This window comes from Chrysemys picta, chromosome 12 (assembly GCF_011386835.1).
Source record: "Chrysemys picta bellii isolate R12L10 chromosome 12, ASM1138683v2, whole genome shotgun sequence".
Lineage (NCBI taxonomy): Eukaryota > Metazoa > Chordata > Testudines > Emydidae > Chrysemys > Chrysemys picta.
Window position 1 is genome coordinate 38,432,808 of NC_088802.1, and position 23,268 is coordinate 38,456,075.

At 41.9% G+C, this 23,268-nt stretch overlaps 1 protein-coding gene across 1 annotated transcript in view; it reads left to right on the forward strand.

Moving 5' to 3' along the window:
- The window catches only part of RAB40B (RAB40B, member RAS oncogene family), a 47,353-nt gene continuing 24,085 nt past the window's right edge, over positions 1-23,268 (forward strand). The window contains exon 1 of the mRNA XM_005297593.5: positions 1-1,062. Within this exon, the coding sequence (XP_005297650.1) occupies positions 921-1,062 (142 nt within the window). The 5' untranslated portion in view covers positions 1-920. The remainder of the gene's footprint in view (positions 1,063-23,268) is intronic.

The following is a 23,268-nucleotide window of genomic DNA, read 5'->3' on the forward strand; positions in this document are numbered from 1 at the left end:
GAGGCACCAATGGGAGCCGAGTTGGGTGGGGCCGGGTCTGCTGTCACGGTGCTGCGTGCTGGGGCAAAGCGGGGGTAGAGAGTCTGGGTCACTGCAGTGCCGAACTCGCTGAGCTGAGGGGAGGTAGCGGGGACCTAGGATCGCGGCCAGGAGCAGTGCGAGACCCAGACCCGCGCTTCGCTCGCGGCCGGAGGGACCGAGTTCCAGCCCGGGCTGGGCACCGACTCCCACGATCCCCTGGGGAGCCAGGGCGGTGGTGCCGGGACGGGGCGTCGCGCACCTGCACTTTGGAGCCCCGCGACTGGATCCCGCTCTGGCCCGGGCTTGTCCCGTGACCCCTCCGACAACAGGAGCCTCCTGCCTTCCATAGGCCTCCCCCCCGCGGCTGCCCTCTGTGATAGCGGCCCGTCTCCCTGATAGCTCGCCACCCCCTCTCCTGTAGCGATAGGCGCCTGCCTCTACTCTGTCATGACATGACGGGTGTCCCCGTTGCTCAGTAACTACCCCCCGCTAGTGGGGGTGCTGGACCCCCAGCGCCATAGAGTGCGCGTCCGCATCTCCCTTGCTGCTGCTGCCTGTGTTGTGATACAGCAGCCAGCCCCCGTGCCTGTGCGAAGTTGGGCTGTAGCGAATGTCCCCAGGGTCACGCAGTCTGAGACCGTTCCCTGGCACCAGATGCGTTTTCATGTCGCAGTATATAGCCCTGCACCACCTGTTACCTCCTCCGTGCGTGGCTGGCGCCCCCTGCCCCATTGCAGCCTGCCCTGAGCGGTGGTGCTGTTGAACATGCCTCTGTTTGTCTCCTGTTGCTGTTTGCTGCTGCTGCTCCCACGGTGACTTTTTTCTCCTGGGTTCCCGTGATGGGCTCTGGGAGCTGATTCGCCGGAGAGATTTTTTTCGGGGGGTAAGGGAAAAAGAGGATGAGCCACGTGGGCAGCCCAGTGAAAGCCTATGACTTCTTGCTGAAATTTCTGCTGGTGGGGGACAGCGACGTGGGCAAAGGAGAAATCCTGGCTAGTCTGCAGGATGGAGCCACTGAATCACCCTATGGGTACAACATGGGTAAGTAGGACAGAGGCTATACCACTCCTGCAGTGGTTTTTGAGATGGTAACTCGTTTCCCACTAGTTCCCTTCCCAGCCTCCGTTGTTCAGTGCTGCTAGGCTTCCCCTCCCTATGACAATGATGAACTTCTCTTCTGGAGCTTCCGTCTGCTGCTGGCTGCCTCCCTTTTAACTGTGTGTGCTCAAAGGCACAATTAGGCTATTCCAGATTCCAGCAATCAAATTCCATTGTGAATTAGAGAACTCACAATTGAATGGGAGGCAGACGTACTATCTGGTGCACCTAAATCCTTAGACTGACAGTTGCCTGACACGTTTGAAACGGCCGCCTCCACATATCTCTCCTGATATGACTGTGATGTTCCCAGGCATAGTTGGAATGGGAAGGGTACATGGAAAGTAGAGGAGGTGTGATGTTTTCCTGCACCTATGCTCTTGAAGAGGGGAGTAGAATCACTATTTATTTTGGTTTCAAATCCCATGCCAGCAAGTCTCTACTTCTAAACTACTTTGGGAGCTAAGACTTGAGAGATATGCTTCATCAATAGCAAGTAGAGATCACTGGTCAAAGAAGTAGGGATCATCTTACCCAATGTTAGGGTGACCAGACAGCAAATGTGAAAAATCAGGACGGGGGTGGGGGGTAATAGGAGCCTATATAAGAAAAAGACCCAAAAATCGGGACTGTCCCTATAAAATCATGACATCTTGTCACTCTACCCAAGCTGTCCTAATAACATTCTGTTCCGTGTTTCCTGTGACCAATAAGTAAAGAGCGGCATTGAGCATTGGTAGAGTCTTCTTTATTTATAAATTAGTCATTTGCAGCAGAATGTTTTTGGGGTGTTTGTTCCTCTGTGGAAGTGTTGCTATTAAAAGCAAACCATTTTTAAGGGATGGGCTATAACACTCTAAACCAACCTCCCTTTTACAAATTCATCACATATTTAACATGGTTGCATTTTGGTATATATTTTTAAAAAGTATAACTAAATAAGATGATATATATTTTTTTTAGCTGCAAACCCAGTAACTGTTGAAATAAACACACAGAGTCAATATTTTAGGATTGTGTGCTAAACAGAGATTCAAGGATGTGCTCATTATAATTTTTGTGCATCACAAAAGTGGGTTTTTTTAAAATTCTTATACAAAAATACTTATTCTAAAATGAGTAGTCAGCAAATGATGCACTGATTGCAAAAAGCCAAAAAGGTGGATTACCCTTTTCTTCCCTTGTCCCTTACTTTTAAAATCACTCAAATCGGTAATGTAAGACTTATAAGTTGCAATGAAATGTTACCATATGTCAGTTTTATATTTTTGGTGTATAAAAAATTTGTGACATCAGAACAGTGGCCCTCTAAGATGGAGTTTCTATTTGTAGTTTGTTCCTTCATTTAACCTTTTAAGGAATGAGACTGAAGAGCCCCCATCAATACCAGATATATTTGCAAAGCAGAGAATTGTGAGCTACATAAACTGATTCAAAACTGAATTCTGATGGGTTGTGTGTAGGCAAAAGAGATGTCCTTTGTGGATTTTTTGTTTGATGTTTTGTTTTGATAGAACCCAACTCCGCTTCACAATTTAGCTCTTTTATAAAGGTATGTTATATGTTAGAACTGCAGTGGTCACCTTGCAAATTTGCTGACTGCCTTAAATGACTACCATTATCTTACCTCAGGTCTACATTACAAACTTGTATCTGTATAACTTGCGTCACTCAGAGGTGTGAAAAATCCACATCCCTGAGTGATGCAGTTATACCGACCTAACCCCCGGTGTAGACAGTGCTATGACAAGAGGAGAACTGAGTATTTAATATTCCAAAGAATATGTGCCTGACCCAAAATCCATGGAAGCTAATGGAAAGATCCATACAGACTTCAATGCTCAGTGGGTGTATCAGGCCCATACTAAGGGCTTGTCTTCTTATACAGCATTGCACCAGTGCAGTGTGCCGCTCTAGCTCTTTAGTGAAGATGCTACTACACCGATGGCAGAGCTTCTCCTGTCAGCATCATTAATCCACCGGCGCGGCACGAGAGGAGGTAACTATGTCAACGAGAGAAGCTCTCCCATCGGCATAAGAGTGTCTTCACTAACATGCTACAATGGCACACTTCACTGCTACAGTGCTGTACATGAAGACAAGCCCTTAGTATGGGCCTGATACACCAAGCATTGAAGTCTGTAGGGGTCTTTCCATTGGCTTCCGTGGGTTTTGAATCAGGCCATATTATTTGGGATATTAAATACTAAGATAATAATACCTATTCAACCAAGGCAAAAACAGCATTTTTTCCCCCTAAGCGCACTCATTGTATACTGTGTTTTTACATACAGAAGGCCACACTGGGCCAACACTTCTGTCCCTGAATGTATCTTAATGTAAGTAAGAGAGAATGTTGAAATAGCTCCCAGTGTCACCAATCTTGCATCAGTCAGTTTTATGTAAAACTTCCATTGATTTTGTTTTGCTGGTAAAAATTCTCTACATTGTATAATATAACTAGCGTAGCTTTCCTGTGAGTAGAGATCCTGGCAATCAAGTAATACAAATATTCTCTTGCAGCATTTCACTAGCACTCTGAATACATTTCGAAATCCATTGTTTATGATTAATAATAATCATACACAAATGCACATAAGGCAGTAAGTTTACAAATCACTTCACAAACAGATAAGACACCTTGACAGAGAAATTACACTCTAAATTATAAAGATTAAACAAACACAGTGGTTTGTGCCCACAAAAGGGTAATAAATCAGAAGGAGAGTGAAGGAATTATTGGATGTAAGAAGGAGAGAATGCTTGAAGAGGTGGGCCTGAAGAAGGAGTGTGGTTGGTGATTATTAGCAACAACAAGGGGGAAGGAACTTAAACCAGAATAGGGAAAGAAAATATTAAAGAATATTTAGATAAATTAGATTTATTTAAGTCAACGGGGCCTAGTGCAATTCATGTTATGGTACTTAAGAAACTTGCTGAAGCAACCATGGAACTATTTTAATGGTTATCTTTGAGAGCTAATAGAGGTTGAGTGAGGTCCCAGAGAACTGGAGAAGGGCAAACTTAGTACCTGTCTTTAAAAAGGAGAACAAAGAGGACCCAAGGAATTATAGAGCAGTCAGGTAACTTTGATACATGGAAAGATATTGGAAAAATTATTAAACAATCAGTTTGTAAGCACCTGGAGTATAATAGGCTGATAAGTAATAGAGGTGGGTCCTATAACTATAGAGGTGAGTCCTGAGATTGGATTTGAGGGAAGAGAGGTTAGCTGATGGATCAGCTCAAAGAGGATGTTCCTTGGGTAAAGGTGGTATGCTCGAAGGCATGGAGAGGTTTGCATGAAGATGACATGGGTGGAAGAGGCTGGCATTGATGGCAAAAGTAACAGAACAAAAAGCAAGGGAAGGGTGTGGGAAGAAAGGTCAAGAATTCTGTCTTGGCCATGTTAGGTTTAAGTTGACCATGTAATCTTCAAGAGATGTCAGAGAGACAGGCTGCAGTCCAACACTAGATACAGGGGAGAGCTGTAAGTCATTGACATAAGATTGTCAAAACCAGATGGGCAGATGAGATTGCCCAGAGAGCTTGTAAAATGAGAATAGGAAGGGGTCATATATCAAGTCCTATGTGACTCATATGGATAGAGGAGGAGGGGACTCCAAACGGGACACTGAAGGTATGATTAAAGAGGTAGAAGAAGAAGAAGAACCAAGTGAGGACAAGTCATGGTGGATGAGGGAAGACCAAGGTTTTAAAAATGTGATTAGCAGTTTCAAAAGCAGATGTGAGGTCTAAAAGAATGAGGGTAGGAGTAGAGGCTGAGATTGGGCAAAATAGATAGAAATTCTGAGAACAGTTTCAATGTAGTAGCGAGGACAGAAGTCAAAGGGATTCATAAGTGAGCAGGAGGAAAGGAAGTTGAGGTATTGGTTGTAATGGCACATTTGATAAGTTTAAAGATGAAGGGAGTTGGGGCAATAGTTGGCAAGAGAAGTGGGCTGAAGGGTGGTTTCTTTAAGGATTGGGAAGATGGGCATTATGTGAGCAGCCAGCTCTCTGCAGATCACCCATGGTCCACAGGTCAGTTAGAGCACCTGTAGTTAAGTAGTCATAGTAAGTTTAGTTTCCCTGAGGTCTGTCTTTGCACTTTGTCCTGAAGGACAGATGTATTGTGAGATTCTGAGTTGCCTTAGCAGTATGTTTAAAGAGGCATTCCATTTGTTTACATCAGTGCAATCCTAAATGTTTCTCTCTTCATTAGTGGGGAATTTCAAACTTAAAACCAATTCTAAAAGTCATGGTAGCTGTTCCTTTCTCAGTACTCTGAAAGGAAGCAAAGCTCTATTAGAACTGATCTACTTGCTGCTAAAACTGGGGGAATAAATGCAAATGGTTTGAATGGCAATACATTACTGATTCTGCCTGTGCTGTATTAGAACGATCTTTGGTAAATAAAACTGCAGTGTTTTCCACTTATGTAACTAGCTTTCAGTTTATGCTCCTGAATTCCTATGAGCATTGCTTAGCGGGGTTGTGGATGCAGCCTGCTGGGTTGAGTTTAAAAGTTTTTCCAGGAGTGTGTCTGTGAGCAAGAAACTACTAAAACCATTGTAAAGAAATCTTAGTCCACGTCTTTATTTTTTTTTATTGCCCTTTTTATGTAAAGGAGAGCTTCTCTGTTGTTGCCTAAACATCAATGTTCTGACACAGAGCCTTGCTCATGAACTAGTGTAAATTATATGTTGCTGATGTTGTAATTGGACAGTTTTCATGACTGACATTTTCAGCGACTCACAAACAAATGAAAGGTTGCATTATGGGTATTTTAGGTATGACTCTAATACCCTTGCATCTGAAATGAGGGTTTATGAGGGAGGGCACAAAGAGAGAAATCCACTCACGAATGAATGTGGACCTAAGCCTTAATTTCTACAGAACATAAATCTTCATTATTAAAAAGATGTTCTTAGCCACTATAGTTGCATAGATCCCTTTCCAAATGTAAATGAATGCAGTGATGTCTTTCTGAGTTTGCAGGACTCAGGTGCCTCTGCTGCTGCTCATAGTGGCAGAGTTAAATGAACATATTAGAGATACAAACTGGGTGAGGTAATACCTTTTATTGGACCAACTCCTGTTGGTGAGAGAGACAAGCTTTTGAGCTACATTGAATTCTTCCTCAGGTCTGTGAAAGTGTCATGGCTAAATACTAGGTCAAACAGATAGTTTCACATAAATAGTTAGTGCATATTCTAAGGGACCATTCAAGGTGAATTAGGCCATTAAGACCTGTGCAGTCACAGGACAAAAAAAGTGGGATTAATGGGTTAAAGATTGTTGTAATAAGCCATAATTTGTATCTTTATTAAGAACATGATTTTTAATGTCTAGCAAAGTTACGAATTTAAGCTTCTAGGATCATCTTTTGAAAGTGCTGTGCAGGTTTCCTTTGAGGATGAGGACTGATAGAGTGGTCACTTTGTGCAAAGTGTTCACCCACAGGTGATAGGGTGGTTTTTTTTTTTCACCTATCCACCCCTAATACATTGTCAGACTCCTCATCAGAAGCAAGCTCCACACAGACCAGGACACATCAGTCAAAGCAGCACCAGATCCTGCGAGAACAGATGCAAAATGTGCAGACATATCTGTCATGCTGTCTGGAGTGGTTCATGCCTGTGAGTGCCTACCCCAGGACAGACTGTCCAAAACAGGGCAGACACCCAAAACTAGTGGTGTGTTCTATAATTAGATTTCACCAACCCAGTGACAAATGTCAACTCCTGGGTCATTATAACAGTCATACCATGGAGTCACAGACAGTCCCTTTAGACTCTCCAGTCTATCTTGCCACCCAGACAAACTGCACAAACCTCACTTCTAGGAAGCTTCTGGCGCTCCCGCCTAACCTCCCCAAATGCGGGAGTCCTGCACCGCCTATGCTCCCAGTCCCAAGAAACTAGTCACTTACCCCAGATCAATTGGTATCCTAGATTTTACACCAAAAACAATGCCTGTAGCCAATCCTGTAATAAACTTTCTAAAAGTTTATTAACTAGAAAAAAGAAATGAGACATGTAGCAACCATGTAACAATTTTACATGGTTGCTACAATATGGGAAAACAGACTAGTGCATGCAGGCTCTAATTCACTGTAGAGGAGGCTGGGGTTGGGGCAGGATTGCAAAATCCCCTTCCTTTCCTCCCCTCCCCTCACAGCAACCCTGAGGCTGAGGAAGGGGTAGAATAATGAAGAAGCCCTCATTCTGCACCTTCATATCAACCAGGGAGCTCTGGAAAGGAAAGAGAAGGGAGCTTTATCAGAACCATACTAGCAAAGGGTTGGCATGAAAGATGGAGCATGTAAGTATGGTCCACGAAGAACTCCTTGGTAGAAAATCTCCCATTCTCCCAGAGTCAGGGATAGTGAGGGCTAGTTAGTAGGTTTAATTCTTGGGGTAATATATGTCTGGTAGATTTTCCAAATCCTCCTTGAAATCAGAATTGCAATTCCCAGCAGACTGACTCTGAACTAGATTAAAAAAAGCAGTCTCACCCAGTAAAGAACTTATGAGAAATTCTATAAATTTGGGTTTATAGGAATTTTAATCTGCTTTTGAGTGTCATTAAATTATCCTTCAGAATTAAATTTAAGAGAGAGAATTGCCTTTAAACTGAAACATGAAATCTCAGATTTGCTGTCATTGGGTTGACCAATATTTTGGTGTTTAGCATTTAGTTTTTATCCACTGTATTTTTAGTTTTGCTTTCATACTAGAAAAGAGAAAACTGAATTTGCACTAAGACTGCTTGGCATGAAAAGCTAATGTAATTCTCATCGAAACTTGTGTTCCTCCTAAATCCTTCTCTATATGGAACATCAGATTTAAAATCTATGAGCTTTGACTCTCTCTCCCTCTTGCTCTGTTCCCTCAGTCACTGTCTCCTTTCTCCTTAATTTCATATCACATTGTCTACTATTCCCATAACCTCCATCTGTCCTAAGATCATGGGCTCCTCGGAGCAGGGACCATCCTTCCTAAATGTTTGAAAAGTGCCCAGCATTTAGGTGTCGTTACCATTAATAAATTATCGGGTGCAAGCAGTTGGCACCTGCATGGGTTGGGGAACTAGACTAGTTGCTACAAATTCTTTCTACTCTCAAAACAGGACTGGAATCTAGTTTGAAATTTTTTTGTCATATTTTGAAGATTGCAGACTTTTTTGCTAATTCAATTTTTATTTCTCGGGCATATAGCCTAATTGGTCTTTTCCAAAATTTGATATGCAGCAACACAGAGAGAAAACTCAAGATGTCCCAATTCCCAGAACCTTCCTTAAGCCACGTGGCAAAGAAGGCTTTGGCATTTCCTCATTCCAGGCTTCAAGCAACATGACACAATCTCATAGACTCATAGACTTTAAGGTCAGAAGGGACCATTATGATCATCTAGTCTGACCTCCCGCATGACGCAGGCCACAAAGCCGTCCCAACACTTTCCCTTGACTCTGCTGTTGAAGTCCCCAAATCCTGTGGTTTAGAGACGTCAATTAGCAGAGAATCTATAGCTGTTATGGAGGTCAATAGACTTTACGACCTTGTAACGGAATCATGTCTGTATCTTCAGCTTTCATTACTAAAGGAAATAGAAGACAGACCTTCATCCTACTTAGGCAAGGTAGTCACAGGGACCCATATCTCTTCCAGCCTTGTGCAGAGACTAGTTTTTTTTGTTGCTTCACTGCACACCATGTTCTTTCCACTTTGACTCTTCTGTTGATCATCTGTCTGGCCTGACATGGTGTAGCTCAGGTACGTCGGTGTGATAGTATCTATTCCTCCATACATTAGATGTATGCCACAGCACCATATTTCAGCATAGGACAGGATCTTTAGACGAATGCTTCTCAATCAAATTGATCAGTAGGCTTATATTGTCTGTGCCCCCTTCAAAAACATGGTAGTTTGTTTAAGTGGATCATTTAAATGATTAACCTTTAAAATACCTGATTTTCATGAATATCATTTTTATGACTTAACTGACTTTTCCCCTAACTTACCTTTTTCAAAATGAAATGTGTCTTTGATCAAATATATTCTACATGATGTAGTATTTTAGAAGAATAATGAGGTGCTAAAATCTGACACTGGTGTAGTGTTTCTTATCTCAGATTCTGTTACTAAATTCACACAAGTGACTTTAATTTGCTATTATTACATGTAGCACCTAAGGTTATTTTAACTGAAAGACACTAAAGAAAAATACAGTAGTTTTCTTTTTTTCCCTAGTTTACTTTGTGCATTCAACATCTCTCTGCATGTAGCCAATTTCAGCTTTTGTCATGTGCAATCAGTCTCCCTGTTGCTTGTGTAGGTTTTTCACAGCTGCAAGAGAGCGAAAAACATGGGGGAAAAGCAGTTGTAAAAACACAAAATTGGCAAGGGGCTTAGAACAGGTACACTATTTGAAAGTATCTTGAACTTTTACAAAAATAATCAGACTTCAATCTAACCGTGTCCCATTAAACCAACCAGGACTGAACTCTGACTCAGGCTGAATGTGGGCCAGTGTATTGGCTAATTTTTAATGTGTTGCTGGAGCCCATTTGTTTTCAGATTTGAACTCTGAATGGAAAATATCTGAGATCGTTGGCTTGAAAAGCAGAAATCAACTTACTAATGTTACGTCTTCACTAGCAACGTGACTGCACTTTAACGTGGCTGTGTAGTCACAGCACCAGCGCTGGGAGAGCTCCACGAGGGGAGTAGCTACCAGCGCTGGGAGCATGGCTGCCAGCGCTGGTGCGCTATCTACACTGTCACTTTACAGTGCTGAAACTTGCAGTGCTCAGAGGTGTGTTTTTTCACCCCCCTGAGTGAGAAAGTTGCAGCGCTGTAAAGTGGCAGTGTAGACAAGGCCTTAGAATGTTTTATTTGTGTCAGGCTCTTACTCGGATTCTCTGGATTGTTTTTCTCGAACTCAGGTTGAGAATTGTGAGGAAGAAATAATACTGGGTTAAATATTTACCCAATATGAGCTGGGTGTGTTTGCCTTAGTTTTTTTTTTTTTTTAAAGAACATTTGCACTTTTACCTGGTGTGGAGAATCTCCTTATATAATAGTCCCAACATGTTTCTTTTTGGTTGGCTATTGTGAAAACCACCCAGGTGGCTGAATTTTTCAATTGGGAACCCAAAACTGTTTAGTGATTAAGTGGGTTATACACAAGTAAATAATAGTTTTTTCTCTCTTTTCTGTTTTCATCTGTTGTAATACATAAGTATCATAGTCTAGCCAACTAGTGTTAATGCAGAATTATGACTGAGAAGAAAACACTCAGTTCCAGAGTTAAGACTGAAGTTTAACACTAACTTGCCCCATATTCATACATCTTAATTATGGCTTATTTATTAGTATTGAAAGAAAAATTGTAAGTAGTATAATGTAATAATACAACAACCCATAATGCCCAGTCTTACATTCAGTGCCATAAATTATAACCAAATACATACTACTTTAATGTTTGGCTTGTTTAAATGAGATCTACAAAATTGGCTCTGCATAGTTTTGAATATGAATTGATAGCCTTTAAATCTTTATTTATTATAATAGTACCTAGGAGCCTCAGTGATGGACCGGGACTCATTGTGTTAAACAGTGTATGAACACAGAACAAAAAGACAATCTCTGGCTATGTTTACACTAGAGACCTTACAGCAGCACAGCTGTACCGCTGCAGATGCAAGGTCTCCCATGTAGCCACTCTGTGCTGACGGGAGAGAGCTCTCCCACTGGCATAATTAAACCACCCCTAACAAGTGGCAGTAACTATATTGGTGGGAGAGAGTCTCCTGCTGATATAGCACTGTCTACACTGGTGCATCTGTCAGTGAAACTTACATCGATCAGGGGTGTGTTATTTTTTTTACACCCCGACCAACAAAAGTTTTACTGACACAAGTGCTAGCGTAGACATAGTCTCTGCCTCACCTTTAATTTGGAGGCTTGTGGCTTTAAACATGAGTGACTTTAAACTTTCACCTAGAGTCCACACACGCTAACTCACAAAATACTCCACCCACCCACTGTCACAATTTTCCCTTTCTTCCATATCTCATGAAAGAGAGGAGAGTTAAGATCTCATGCATAGTTAAACTGTCTTAATACTTTACAACAGCGTGTGGCAGTGGACAAGAAGATGGTGTCTCATCTGGACTGGGATAGGGAGGAGAGAGAAAATTGTGTTGGTAGCAGAATTTGGAGGGGCTATGTAAGCTGGATCCAATGTGCTGAAGTATAAAGGCCCCGGGCTATAACATGTACTACCCACTCTTGGTATAATTACATACCTGTCTGACATGTTAATTAGGCTGTTAATCTGTCTGTACACTGGTCATGGGCTTATATTTGTCAGCTGTCTTTAGCCAGTAGTACCGTATTTGTGCCGCTTTCATTAAAACATGGGTTTTAAACCAAAAAGGCAAATCCTTAGAGAACTGGTGAGTTCTCAGGTACATGTAATGTGGAGATTGGTGAGGTCAGTAGGGCAGTCTCTGCAGGGTGAAGAAGGTGAGTCTTTGGCAACTGTGACAGGGAGGGGCAAGATTTAGAAATGTAAATACCCTAATTTCCATATAAAAGCACCTTCTGCAAGCACAGTAATTTGTGATTGCTGTGTAGGCAGAGACACAGCTGTGATAAAGGGCGTTGAGTTTTGTTGTTGGGGCGGACCGGGAAATGGGAGAGCTATTTATTTCTCATGAGAAATTGGCTTGCTGGTTATAGTGTGACTTTAACACTTTGCTGCAACTTGAGTTGTTCACAGCTTTTGATGTTGAAATACATGGTAGAAGCAAATTCTCTCACCCTACATATAATTAACAAATGTGACAGAAGTTTGAAATAAATATAATAAATCAATTTCAAAAGGGGATGGTAACTAAGCAATAATTGGTGAGCCAAGGGTAGAAAATGTACACAGTTTAGATGGACAAATAATATTGCTTCAAAATCATAAGTGAACATCAAAAACTTGCCTGAGCATGAAGAAATCTTGGTTTCAAGGCTGCTGGTAACCTACTCCATGAGGTGAGCTCAGAGTGATTCTTTTAGCAGAAATTTTATATAAAAGCTCTCCGAACAAGCAACTAGGGTTGGATGGAGTGCCTGTGTTGGGAGGGCTGCTATCCAACACGAGGGTAACAAGACTCAGGGTAAAAAATTACTAGAGATTCTAAGCCTCATAGACTTTCAATGGGACTTGGGTGACTATGTGGCTAGTTCATTTTTGAAAGTGGACTTAGGCTCCTAATTAATTTAAGTGCTTTTGGAAGGTTTTACCTAGGTCTGTTTTCTCTTAGGGAAGAGCAGTATAAAATTATAATGAAATAAAAAAGCCACTTTGGTTTCTTTAATACAAGAAAAAACAGAATTTGATTACTTCTTCTGGAGCATTCAGCATTGACCAGAGTAAGTGGATGACTGGTTAGTTTGTGTAGCCGTTCCTGTGATCCTAATTCATAAATGCACACTACATTAATGCAGCTTCAATATTGAGATTTTGAATACCCCAAAGTCAGAAGATTCAAAGTTATGTTTCCCATAGCACCAGTAACTAGGGTCTCTCTTCACATATGCAGTATATTCCTATTCATATAGTGTGAACTTCAATGCCTTAAATCTGCCTGTTAACCACAGTAGCTTCTGTAAAAATGCCATGCACTCTTGAAGTGCAAGTAACTAACATACTTCTCTGACGTATTGTATCTACTAAGGGACAACCCAATCCTAAATGTTCAATTACTAAGGGACTACACTCATTCCTATATTTGCTTTCTACAACTAACTGTCTGTATAACTTTTCATGAGTGATGTACCCGAGTTTTTAGTTTCTAATATCCAAAGTATATTGTTAAATTTATCTAAATTGGGGTTATTGCAGATTATGTACTATATGTATCCTATGAGTTTTTTAAACAAACTTTGTATTTGTGGATAATTTAAGCACTATACCCAGATGTACAGACACTCTTTTCTCAACCTGTGTATTATATAATTTTAACATTAGCTTTAATAAAAATTTTAAATCTGTGGAGAGACAACCTTGTCCGTCTGTCATAAGGATGAAACCAAGCCTGTATTCTAAATCCAATCTTTCACTTTGTTTATTGTAGGAGACGGAAAAGACTCTGCTAAAAATGTTTGTGATTACCATTAGGATGGAATATATCGTAAAAAAGGAAGTAATTAGATGGTTTTGAAGTTAGTAGTTAAATTAACTAACCCCTTGCATACTTGAAAAAATGGCTTTGGTTTCCAGAGTCCCTATACTTAACCTTTGCATGTCTAGATGTTAGTTGGCAAATGCCTGAACAAAGGGTTTTTACCTCTTTACGTATACTGTCTTAACTTATTTCTTCTAAGTAAGTTTTGCAGTATTTTTCCTAACATTGTTATTTATTGTATCAACCGTCACTTTAGCAACATTGGTTTCTGGGTAGGTGTGATTAAATATATGCAATGTGGCTCAGTTATGATTGCTGTGGGGAAAGCCAAACTAATTTTCTGTAGTTCTAAAAGGACACTATAAACTTGAACATCACATTTCCATCCGTTGTTGCAAATAGTATCTGAGATTAACAGCTAAACACTTCTCTGTTTTTTCACCTTTCTTTGCAAGTCAGCAGCACTTGGTGTATAGTCAGTTTCACTGTTTTGTTGAGGGTCAGTTGCATCACCCTCATCCACTGCTGTGGAGTGAGGTTGCATGCAGGATATTCCCCAGGCTCTGTAAATAGGTGTTTCCCAATAACTGCAGCAGTAGAACTGAAAAGGCAGCAGGTACATATGTGCACAGAAGGAAAATTATTGAAAGTATTTTTAGTGGTAATATGGTTAGGTCTGCCCGGAAATCCTTGCTGGAAAAAAAACTTTAATAACTGCATGAGAATAGAAAAGTGTTACAAAACTTAATCCACAACAGAAATTCTGTACTTGCTTGTCAAAGGTAGATTTATCAGAAAATTGAATTTTTTAATTAGTAAATGTAAAATTAAAATTGACCATATCCCTTTAAAATCTGCGACAACACTGTATGAATATAACTTCCTTGTCCCTAAACAAAAGGGGAAAGGAGAGGTGTCCATATGTCTTCACAAACTAATCTACAATTTCTCATGCATGAAATGTGAAAGCTGCAGCCACATAACTCCAGAAGGGACTCAACAAGTCTGTCAGCCTTTTAAGGGTAGATCTAGGAAGGGAGATACAATGGGCTATGCAGTGAAGGGAATGATTGATTCAGGCTGGAGAGAGTCCTGTGGATGAAGACCCAGTGTGTTGGTATCTGGATAGCCACATTCAGTGCACAGTTGCATCAGCAAGGAAAAATGTTCAGTGTGCACAATAATTATCTCAATCATTCTTGACTTAATTCTTATCCAATCTTTCCTCACACTTACTAACACATACTTATTGAGGACTGCATACAGGCCAGACTTGTCTCTTCAAACCACTTTTGAGTTACTGGTGTGCAAAAAATGCATGTGGATAACTTTTATTAAAGCATGAAAAATTGTTTTTTTTATTTAAAGACTCAAATAATTTAAATGGATTTTCTTCACTCTCTGGAAAAGTGCATCTCTGGACTGAGACAAAGTATGAAAGATTTCAGCGTGAAGAATGTCTTTAAAAAAACAACTTAAAGCCTGTATATTCTAAATAGAGGCTGAGAATACAAACACCTCTTTAACCATAGCATTGCTAGTGAAACTCTATAATGCAATATTTTTCTTTTAAATATTAGTCTTTATCTCCAAGCAGGGTGTGTTTTTCCTTAAAGTATTTGAGAGAAGTGTAATTTAGTTGACAGCTACTATCTCATTTCCGCCTACATAGGATTTTTCTCTGACATCTGCAAGCCAGACAGTTGAGTGTAGAAAATTACATGGGAAATAATTATATGGTCTTTGATTGACTAAAAAGCTGCAATTCTAATAACTTATACTGAAGTCCAGCAGAACACAAACTTGCATCATCTTTCTATTCAACTGGAAACCAGTGTATTTAATTTAATTAAAAATCCTTTGGTGCAGACTGATTGGGGAATGACACAAATTTTTTTATAAACATTTACACTAGAACAGTGGTTCCCAAACTGGGGTTCGTGAAATGTTACAGGGGGTTCCCGGGAAAAAATTCCCTAATGGCGAACAGAGCTGTCCCTAGGAACCCTGGACAGTACGGGCCCAGCAGCCCTGGAGCCCCTGGACTTCCAAGAGCTAAGCAGATCAAAGCAAGTGTATCTGTCACACTGAGGCGATTTAAACTTCAAGACTCCTTTTATAAGAAATGGAAAGGGAGGTGGATATTTTTTGCTGTTTTTAAAATTAAATAGGCAGCTAGTATTGTTTTTAAAATTATTATGAAGAACAAGTTTAAGCTTTGTTGTTGTTTTCCTGGACTGCTCAAGACCTGAATGCTTGTGTAGGAGGAACTCTTTGAGTTGGCCTTTTAAATACCTTCATGCTGTTTCACATCTGATACTCTTTGATGAAAAACATAGGAGCCTTGTCTTATAACAGGCTTATTCAAAGCTATGAAAGTGAGATCTTGGAAGAGTGTTGCTGTTTTCATAATGTAATAAAAATACTGTAATGATAAATAATTAATAATAAATAGTGTGTAATACGCATGTCGTAAAAACAAATTTTATATTTCCAAGGTCACTGCTTTTATAGTTTATACTCAGGTAAAGGAGAAAATCCCTGGAAATATTCATTTTTAGGAGGGGGTTTGCAAGACTTGACATTTTAGTGAAAGGGGTTCACAGGTTGTTAAAGTTTGGGAACCACTGGCCTAGAAGTATAGGCTCTTTCTTTTTACTCCTTCAGATTGATAAGAGGTTTTGTTTAGCCATCTAGAGGACAACACAGATCACTGTAGGAAAAACAAATGTGTGCATATTGCATAGTGTGTTCTCCACTACAGAGATCTCGGTTCTATTCAAAATCAGTGCTTTATTTGATGGTGGGAGAATGGCAGAAGAGCAAGTTTACTTTTATGATATTTTCAGTTTTCTCTGCTTTCATCCATCTTGACACATACATAACCTTTTTTCTTTTAAATGTTTTGAATATAAAAATACAAACCTCCATTTTGGATATGAAAAATGTCTACTTTTACATAACCCACTAAAGTAGGATTCTTACTGGTAGTGAGAAATTGTTTATACATGTTTATATATATTGAGTATATATACTCTGTAAATGGGAAACTTTAGGCTTTCTGCCAGTAAATTACAATATTTAAACAAGTACTTGTAGCTAAAGATAGTATCTGTTTTTTCATGCAGTAACTGTCTTTCATCAGACTTCATTGCTTGAATGGATATACAGAATTTGTATTGTGATTAATTTTAAGATCGTGTATTGATGTTGTAGACCATTTTCATTAACTTGCTCTAGAAATGTATGTGCTCGTGTAGCAATGATAGCCATACATGATTTTAGAGTTACTTTTTTCTTAGCTTGTAAAGCATTTTTAATAGAAATTTGCATTAAGGCTTGAACGCATAACTAATTACACTGAAATTATTATCTTGCTTTAAAGACCACACTCTATATAGTTCCTAATACTTGTAAATGTTTGCTGTACTCTTTTTTGAGATGTCTCTTGTATCTCACCTTTTTTCCCCATCCTGGAAAAGGCACATTCTCTTGGGCAGCATTATGGTTTCACTTAAATCTTTTTGGCTCTTTGCTTCCTAATAAATCTCAGCTGGTGTAAGAGAAGTATAGCACTATTTCTGTGCAGCAATGCTTTTGTTGTGGATTACTTGTGAATGGTAGGGTGCTGACATCAATGTTTCCTTCAAAGTTAAACATAGCAATGACAGCCGTTGCACTACACATTAAATGGAAATAACAACTGTAGGGTTTGTAGTGGATAAGTGATACAATTTGCTTTGGTAAATATATAAATCTGTTTATAACCTACTCCGACTAGGTGGGTCATGACAGGATATACCAGGGGTCGGCAACCTTTCAGAAGTGGTGTGCCGAGTCTTCATTTATTCACTCTAATTTAAGGTTTCGTGTGCCAGTAATACATTTTAATGTTTTTAGAAGGTCTCTTTCTATAAGTCTATAATATATAACTAAATTATTGTTGTATGTAAAATAAATAAATAAGGTTTTTAAAATGTTTAAGAAACTTCATTTAAAATTAAATTAAAATGCAGAGCCCCCCGGACTGGTGGCCAGGACCCGGGCAGTGTGAGTGCCGCTGAAAATCAGCTTGCGTGCTGCCTTCAGCACGCGTGCCATAGGTTGTCTACCCCTGGGATATACATTCAGTCCGCCAGGCCAGATTAACCCATTGAGTGCATTAAATGTTTTCATATTTCTGCTTTCTTTCACTTTCCATTGCTGTCTTTAAACCTTTTAGTTTTGATACACTTCTGAAGTGGCATGTCAAGATCCTGATGATCTTTCCACAACGCCAAATGTCCTCCTCTAGCTCTGCAGATCTTCCCTGAGCGGCTTTTCCCCGATTATACGTGCCCTCCCTACCCCCATTAACTCCAAGAGAAGATGTGTGGCTCCTTCACTGTGCATGACCACCATTCAGCTGCAAAAAAGTTGCCTCAAAATTAGGGTACAAATAATAGTCATGCAATGCTGGCAACTCTGAATCTGAAGACTCAGTTTTTTGCTGCTGCTCCTCTCTGCTCACTTGGCATCCTCTCCAAAGTCTCCAAAATTGCTGTGCATTAGGCCTGATTTCATGCACCTATTTGTTAATATGTCCCTGTAGATCTCAGTTGATCCGAGAGTTCCGTCCTTAATAGGAAGGATGATTTTGTTGTATTGGGAAGGGGTTGAGAGATCTACATATTGTGTTCCTGGTTCTGCCATGGGTTCTTCAGTATCATGAACAAGTAAACTAACCTGTGTGTGCCAGTGTCATCAGAGTTGCCAGCACTGCATGACTATTATTTGTACCATAATTTTGGGGCAGCTTTTTTTCCACGCTATCCAGGATCACCTGAAGAGTTGTGAGCAACTTGGATTTTCTGGCTCATTTGCCTGCAGTTTCTGCTGCTGACGTTGGTTCCATTTCCTGAGCAGGCAGCTCACTATGATTCTTGTGCTCAGAGTAGCTACAGAGAAGGGGAATCTTGCAGAAACAGCAGTATGGGAGAGCACAAGGGAGCTGGATCTTTCTCCATTGTACTAAGGAAGGTTGGGAAGTAATCCATGTAGAACGTCAGGAAGTATTGGAAAAGATACCTATCTTGCTTACTCTGCCAGGAGCAGAACAGTTTCGCTGGCAAGCTGGAGCTTGCTGGAGAGGGACAAGAGAAACTGGGAGATCCAGGGACTGGAGTGTGAACAGGGGACCATGAAAGAGAGGCTGTCACACCATAGGTTATGATATAGAAGTCCTTGTTAAAAGGAGAACCCCATTTTTGCATGCATTTTGTGTTGTGTTTTTGTCCTGAAAGATGAGTGCACACACTGGTGCTTTCTGCTGAAAGTTCAATCAGAAGCCAGAACCCAAATGCGTGGGATTTATTGTATGTATGTATGTGTGTGTTTTTGAGGGGAGTCTCATGATTTTTGAACTCTGAGATTTGCAGGATTGTCATCTGTAAAGGTGGGGCTGCCAAGTTTTATCCCCATAACATTCCTCATGGGGTGTTTGAATTCATTAATATTTGTAAAGTGACTTAGAATCTCACATTTTAGAAGTGCCAAAGTAGTTTTTCTACTGTGCTTGGAAACATACAGTTTCTGGTGAAATCTCTGTCTTTGTAAGTACCAATGCTGCATAGGTGGTGTCTCTGGTTTTTCAGGCAGTAGCTTTTAGCCTGGGGAGTCATGGTTCCAAGGTTAGATGCAAAGGTGTTGTCTCGGGGTCATGAAACCTTCAGGGCATAAAGAAACCTCCTCAATGGAGACTGAATCAATGACAAGGCTTACTGAATGGGACATGAGTGAATTATGAATTCATCAATAAGAATTTGTTTGCTAGTATTTAATTAAATAACCATTGTATATATATGCACTGGCTGGGAATACCAACTTTCCTCTTCTTTTACTATAGAGGATGAACTTAAAGTGCAGCTCTTTCAGGTTGAAGAAACATTTTTCAAATATTCTCTTTATTCCATTTGAATGTACAATATATAGGCTTCAGGAGAATGCTGTCATTCTGACACTACAGCTGTACTTTGGATCTCTCCTTGCTCTGTCAAAGCTTGCTGCATTGTAGCAAAGGTCATCACGACCTCTGAGAGTGCTTGTGGTAGCACAGTGTAGATTTACAAAATACAAATTACAAAATTTGGCTGCATCTTGTCCCATTTCATAAACATAGCTTGATCTTTTTAACTGAAATGGGTTTGTCTCTTCCTTTAGGATCAGCTTCTTCATATGAGGCCTGATCCAAAGCCTGAAGAAATCACTGGAAAGACTCTCGCTGACTTCAGTAACTCAGAGTACATGATTCTCTTGAGCCAAATATTTTAAACTTGTTTACTATTAAGTGCCAAGATGTGAGAGGCCATTGTGTTTTTCTTCTGGAATATGTTGCACAATGTGAAGTATTGCATCTGTTTTCAATATTATTTGAGTTTTGAAGCCATTCTCTAGTACAAACTCTGACTGACTGTGTTTAAACTTTGTGTTTTGAGAAGTAAGTAAACTAAAGTTTCATAAGAACTGGAAAGCAGAGTCTTTTATTGTTATTGTAACCACTCTGTGTACATCGCCTTAGTGTAAATGTACAACGAGAAGCTGAACAGTTACAGTCAGAGTTCCCTCTAATTTTCCCCACCCGTGCGGAATGAATGTTGTGATGTGCATCAATATGGAGGGGATGTGTGACACAGAACCTTCATATTGGTGCACATCACAAAATTCATGTGGCGGGGGTGGGGCCGAGGGGTTTGCAGTGTGGGAGGGGGCTCAGGGCTGGGGCAGAGGATTGGGGTGCCGGGGTTTGAGGGCTCTGGCTGAGGGTGCAGGCTCTGGGGTGGGGCTGAGGGGCAGAGGGTTGGGGTGTGGGCTCTGGGGTGGGGCCAGGGATGAGTGGCTCAGGGCCAGTGGCTCAGGACCAGGGTGAATGGAGTGTGAGGGTTCCAGCTGGGGGTACGGGCTCTGCGGTGGGGCCGGGAATGAGTGATTTGGGACACAGGAGGGTGCTCTGGGGCTACGGCAGGGAGAGAGGACTCCCCACAGCTCTCTCCCCGTAGCAGCACCTGGGTTGGGGGGAAGAGGCGCCTCTCCCCACCGCGGCAGCTCCGGGGCTGGGGCCGCGGGATAGGCGCCCCTCCACCGGCTGTGACTGGGCTGGGCCAGGTCTGAGTTGAGGCCAGGGGAGGGACGCTGCGGCTGGTCTGGGCCAGATCTGGGTTCGGGCTGTCTCTCCCCTGGCCACAGCAGGTCTGGGGCTGAGTTGGGGTTGGGGGAAGGGCGCCCCTGCCCCATCTGCGGCAGGTCCCGGCTGGACAAGTTCCCTGAGCGGTGCTAAATAGGCTGTTATGTGACCATGCGGCTGCACAGCTTACAGGGAACTTAGGTTACGGTTAGTAGGCAAATGAGTGGTTATTACGCCTAAACAACTGGGTGTGCACATTAATCCAAAAGCAGATACTTAGGGAAGCTTAGATAAGACAACTTTTCATAAAGTCATGGTACTTTTTGTGGTGTCAGAGTACTTCAGATCTGCCAAGCGTCCATTTACTGTTCTTTCCTGGATGGACAGAATGCCTGATCTTATATTGTTTGCTTGAATTGTGTTCATAGAGATTGTGTATACCACAAAAAAGGGGGCAGAAGATAAGGAGGTTGAAGTTGTGTGTGTTTCCAGTAAAGACCCACAACATGCTAAGCACTATAGAAGCACAAAGAAGACAGACTTTGCCCCGGAGAGTTAATATTCTTTTTAAATTGAGGCTTTAGAATTGTAAGGCACTTTTACCAACAGACTTGAAGTATGCAGATGAACTAAAGGGGAGGACTGATTCTCCACTGGTGTCATAATTCCACCATCCACTATGATCATAAGGCAGCAATAGATGGAAGAAGGTGTAGGGAAGGCAGAAAGCAGAGTAATCCTGTTGGAATGGCTTTTCAGCTGATAGTACACTTTAATTTCTAAACCAAATTGTTTTCCTTCAGAGTGGAGTAGGGTTGACAACCATCCCGGTTTCATCTGGAGTCTCCTGGAGTCAGATCCTAAGCCAAACCAGGAGATTTAAGACGCTAAAAATCCAGCGGCACAGCAGGGCTCAGGCAGGCTCCCTGGTTGTCCTGGCCCCGCACCACTCCTGGAAGTGGCTGGCACGACCCTGTTGCCCCTGGCGGGGAGCAGATCTCTTCATGGTACCCTGCCCTGGGCAGCGACTCTACAGCTCCCATTGGCCGGGAACTGCAGCTAATGGGAGCTGTGGAGGTGGCGCTTGTGGGGGCGGGCAATGTGCGGAGCCCCAGGTGTCCCCCCGAGGGGCTGCAGGGTCGTGCCGGCCACTTCCAGGGGCGGGGCGGGGCCGGGACAAGCAGGGAGCCTGCCTTAGCCCCTCTGTGCCACTGACTGGGAGCTGCCCGAGGTAAGCGCCTCCCGGCCAGAGCCTACACCACTCACCCCCTCCTGCACCCCAACTCCCTCCCAGATCCTGCACCCCACACCCCTTCCTGCACCCCTACCCCAGCCCAGAGCCCCCTCCTGCACCCAAACTCCTTCCCAGAGCCCGCACCCCACACCCCAATCCTGTGCCCCAGCCCTGAGCCACCTCCAACACCCAAACTCCCTTCTACAGCTTGCACCCTGCACCCCCTCCTACACCCCAACCCCCTGCCCCAGGCTCAGCTCAGAGCCCCCTTCCACACTCTGAACCCCTCAGCCCCAGCCCAGAGCCCACACTCCCTCCTGCACCCCAACCCCGTGCAACAGAGGGAGGGGGGATGGAGTGCGCAGGGTGGGGCCTCAGAGATGGGGCTGGGGCAAGGGTGTTCGGGTTTGTGTGATTAGACAGTTGGCAACCCTGGAGTGGAGTTGTCTTTAATTTTGCCATTAAATGTACTATTTGTGTACATTACTGTAGCTCCTAAGAGTCCTAGTCATGGACCAGGACCCTGTTGTGCTAGGCGCTGTTCAAATACCGAACAAAAAGATCGTCTCTGTCCCAAATAGGTTGCAATCAAAATATAAGATAAGAGACAACAGATGGCTACAGACAGGTCAACAGGGGAGTACAGGGAAACAGTAAGACAGTATTGGTCAGCATTAAAGGCAGTGGTTTTGGCACACCAGCAAACTGCTGGCATCATTTTTTTAAAAAATAAATGGCAATGTGAACTAACTTCGTGTATTACTCTAAAATGCGGTTACTATTTTATAAGTAACAATGATTTTAACCGGGACCATCTGGCTATAAAATATATTTGTAGGCTGAGTTACTATGTTAGCTTAAGGATTTTCTTTCTCTCTCCCCAACCAAATCCTGTGTAAGTGTGCATATGTCCTTGTGCTTTGGTAAAGTGTATGTTGAAAGCATCATAATACCATTTGACTAACATCATTTGGAAATAAACAGATAGCAGAGGAGCATTTAGTTGAAAAGTGCAATACACCTCTACCCCGATATAATGCTGTCCTCGGGAGCCAAAAAATCTTACTGTGTTATAGGTGAAACCGCGTTATATCGAACTTGCTTTGATCCAGCGGAGTGCGCAGCCCCGCCCCCCCAGAGCATTGCTTTACAGCGTTATATCCGAATTCGTGTTACATCGGGTTGCGTTATATCGGGGTAGAGGTGTACAGGAGGTAGGTAAGATCCATAACTTCACCTCTGTTTTGTTACTCTTCAGAAAGTTGTTGTTACTTTGCACTATCACACACAGACCCCATTGTGCTAGTTGTTCTACCAACATAAAGCAAAACAAGGAACTGTGGTGTTTTGAGAAGTTGTTGTTATTATTTAAATGCCATCACTAAAAATCCCATGACCTCCTGTTAAAAAGACAAAATCTACCTATTGGCCTTCAAACTACTGCTACTTCAGTACAGTATTTGGCACTCTTATTGTGCTCAGTTGCTTGCAGATCAGGAGTAAACTTAGTAGTCTGTCTAGCGCTGGCAAATTGTGCACTTCTTGTTTGTTTGCTGTTATGTAATAA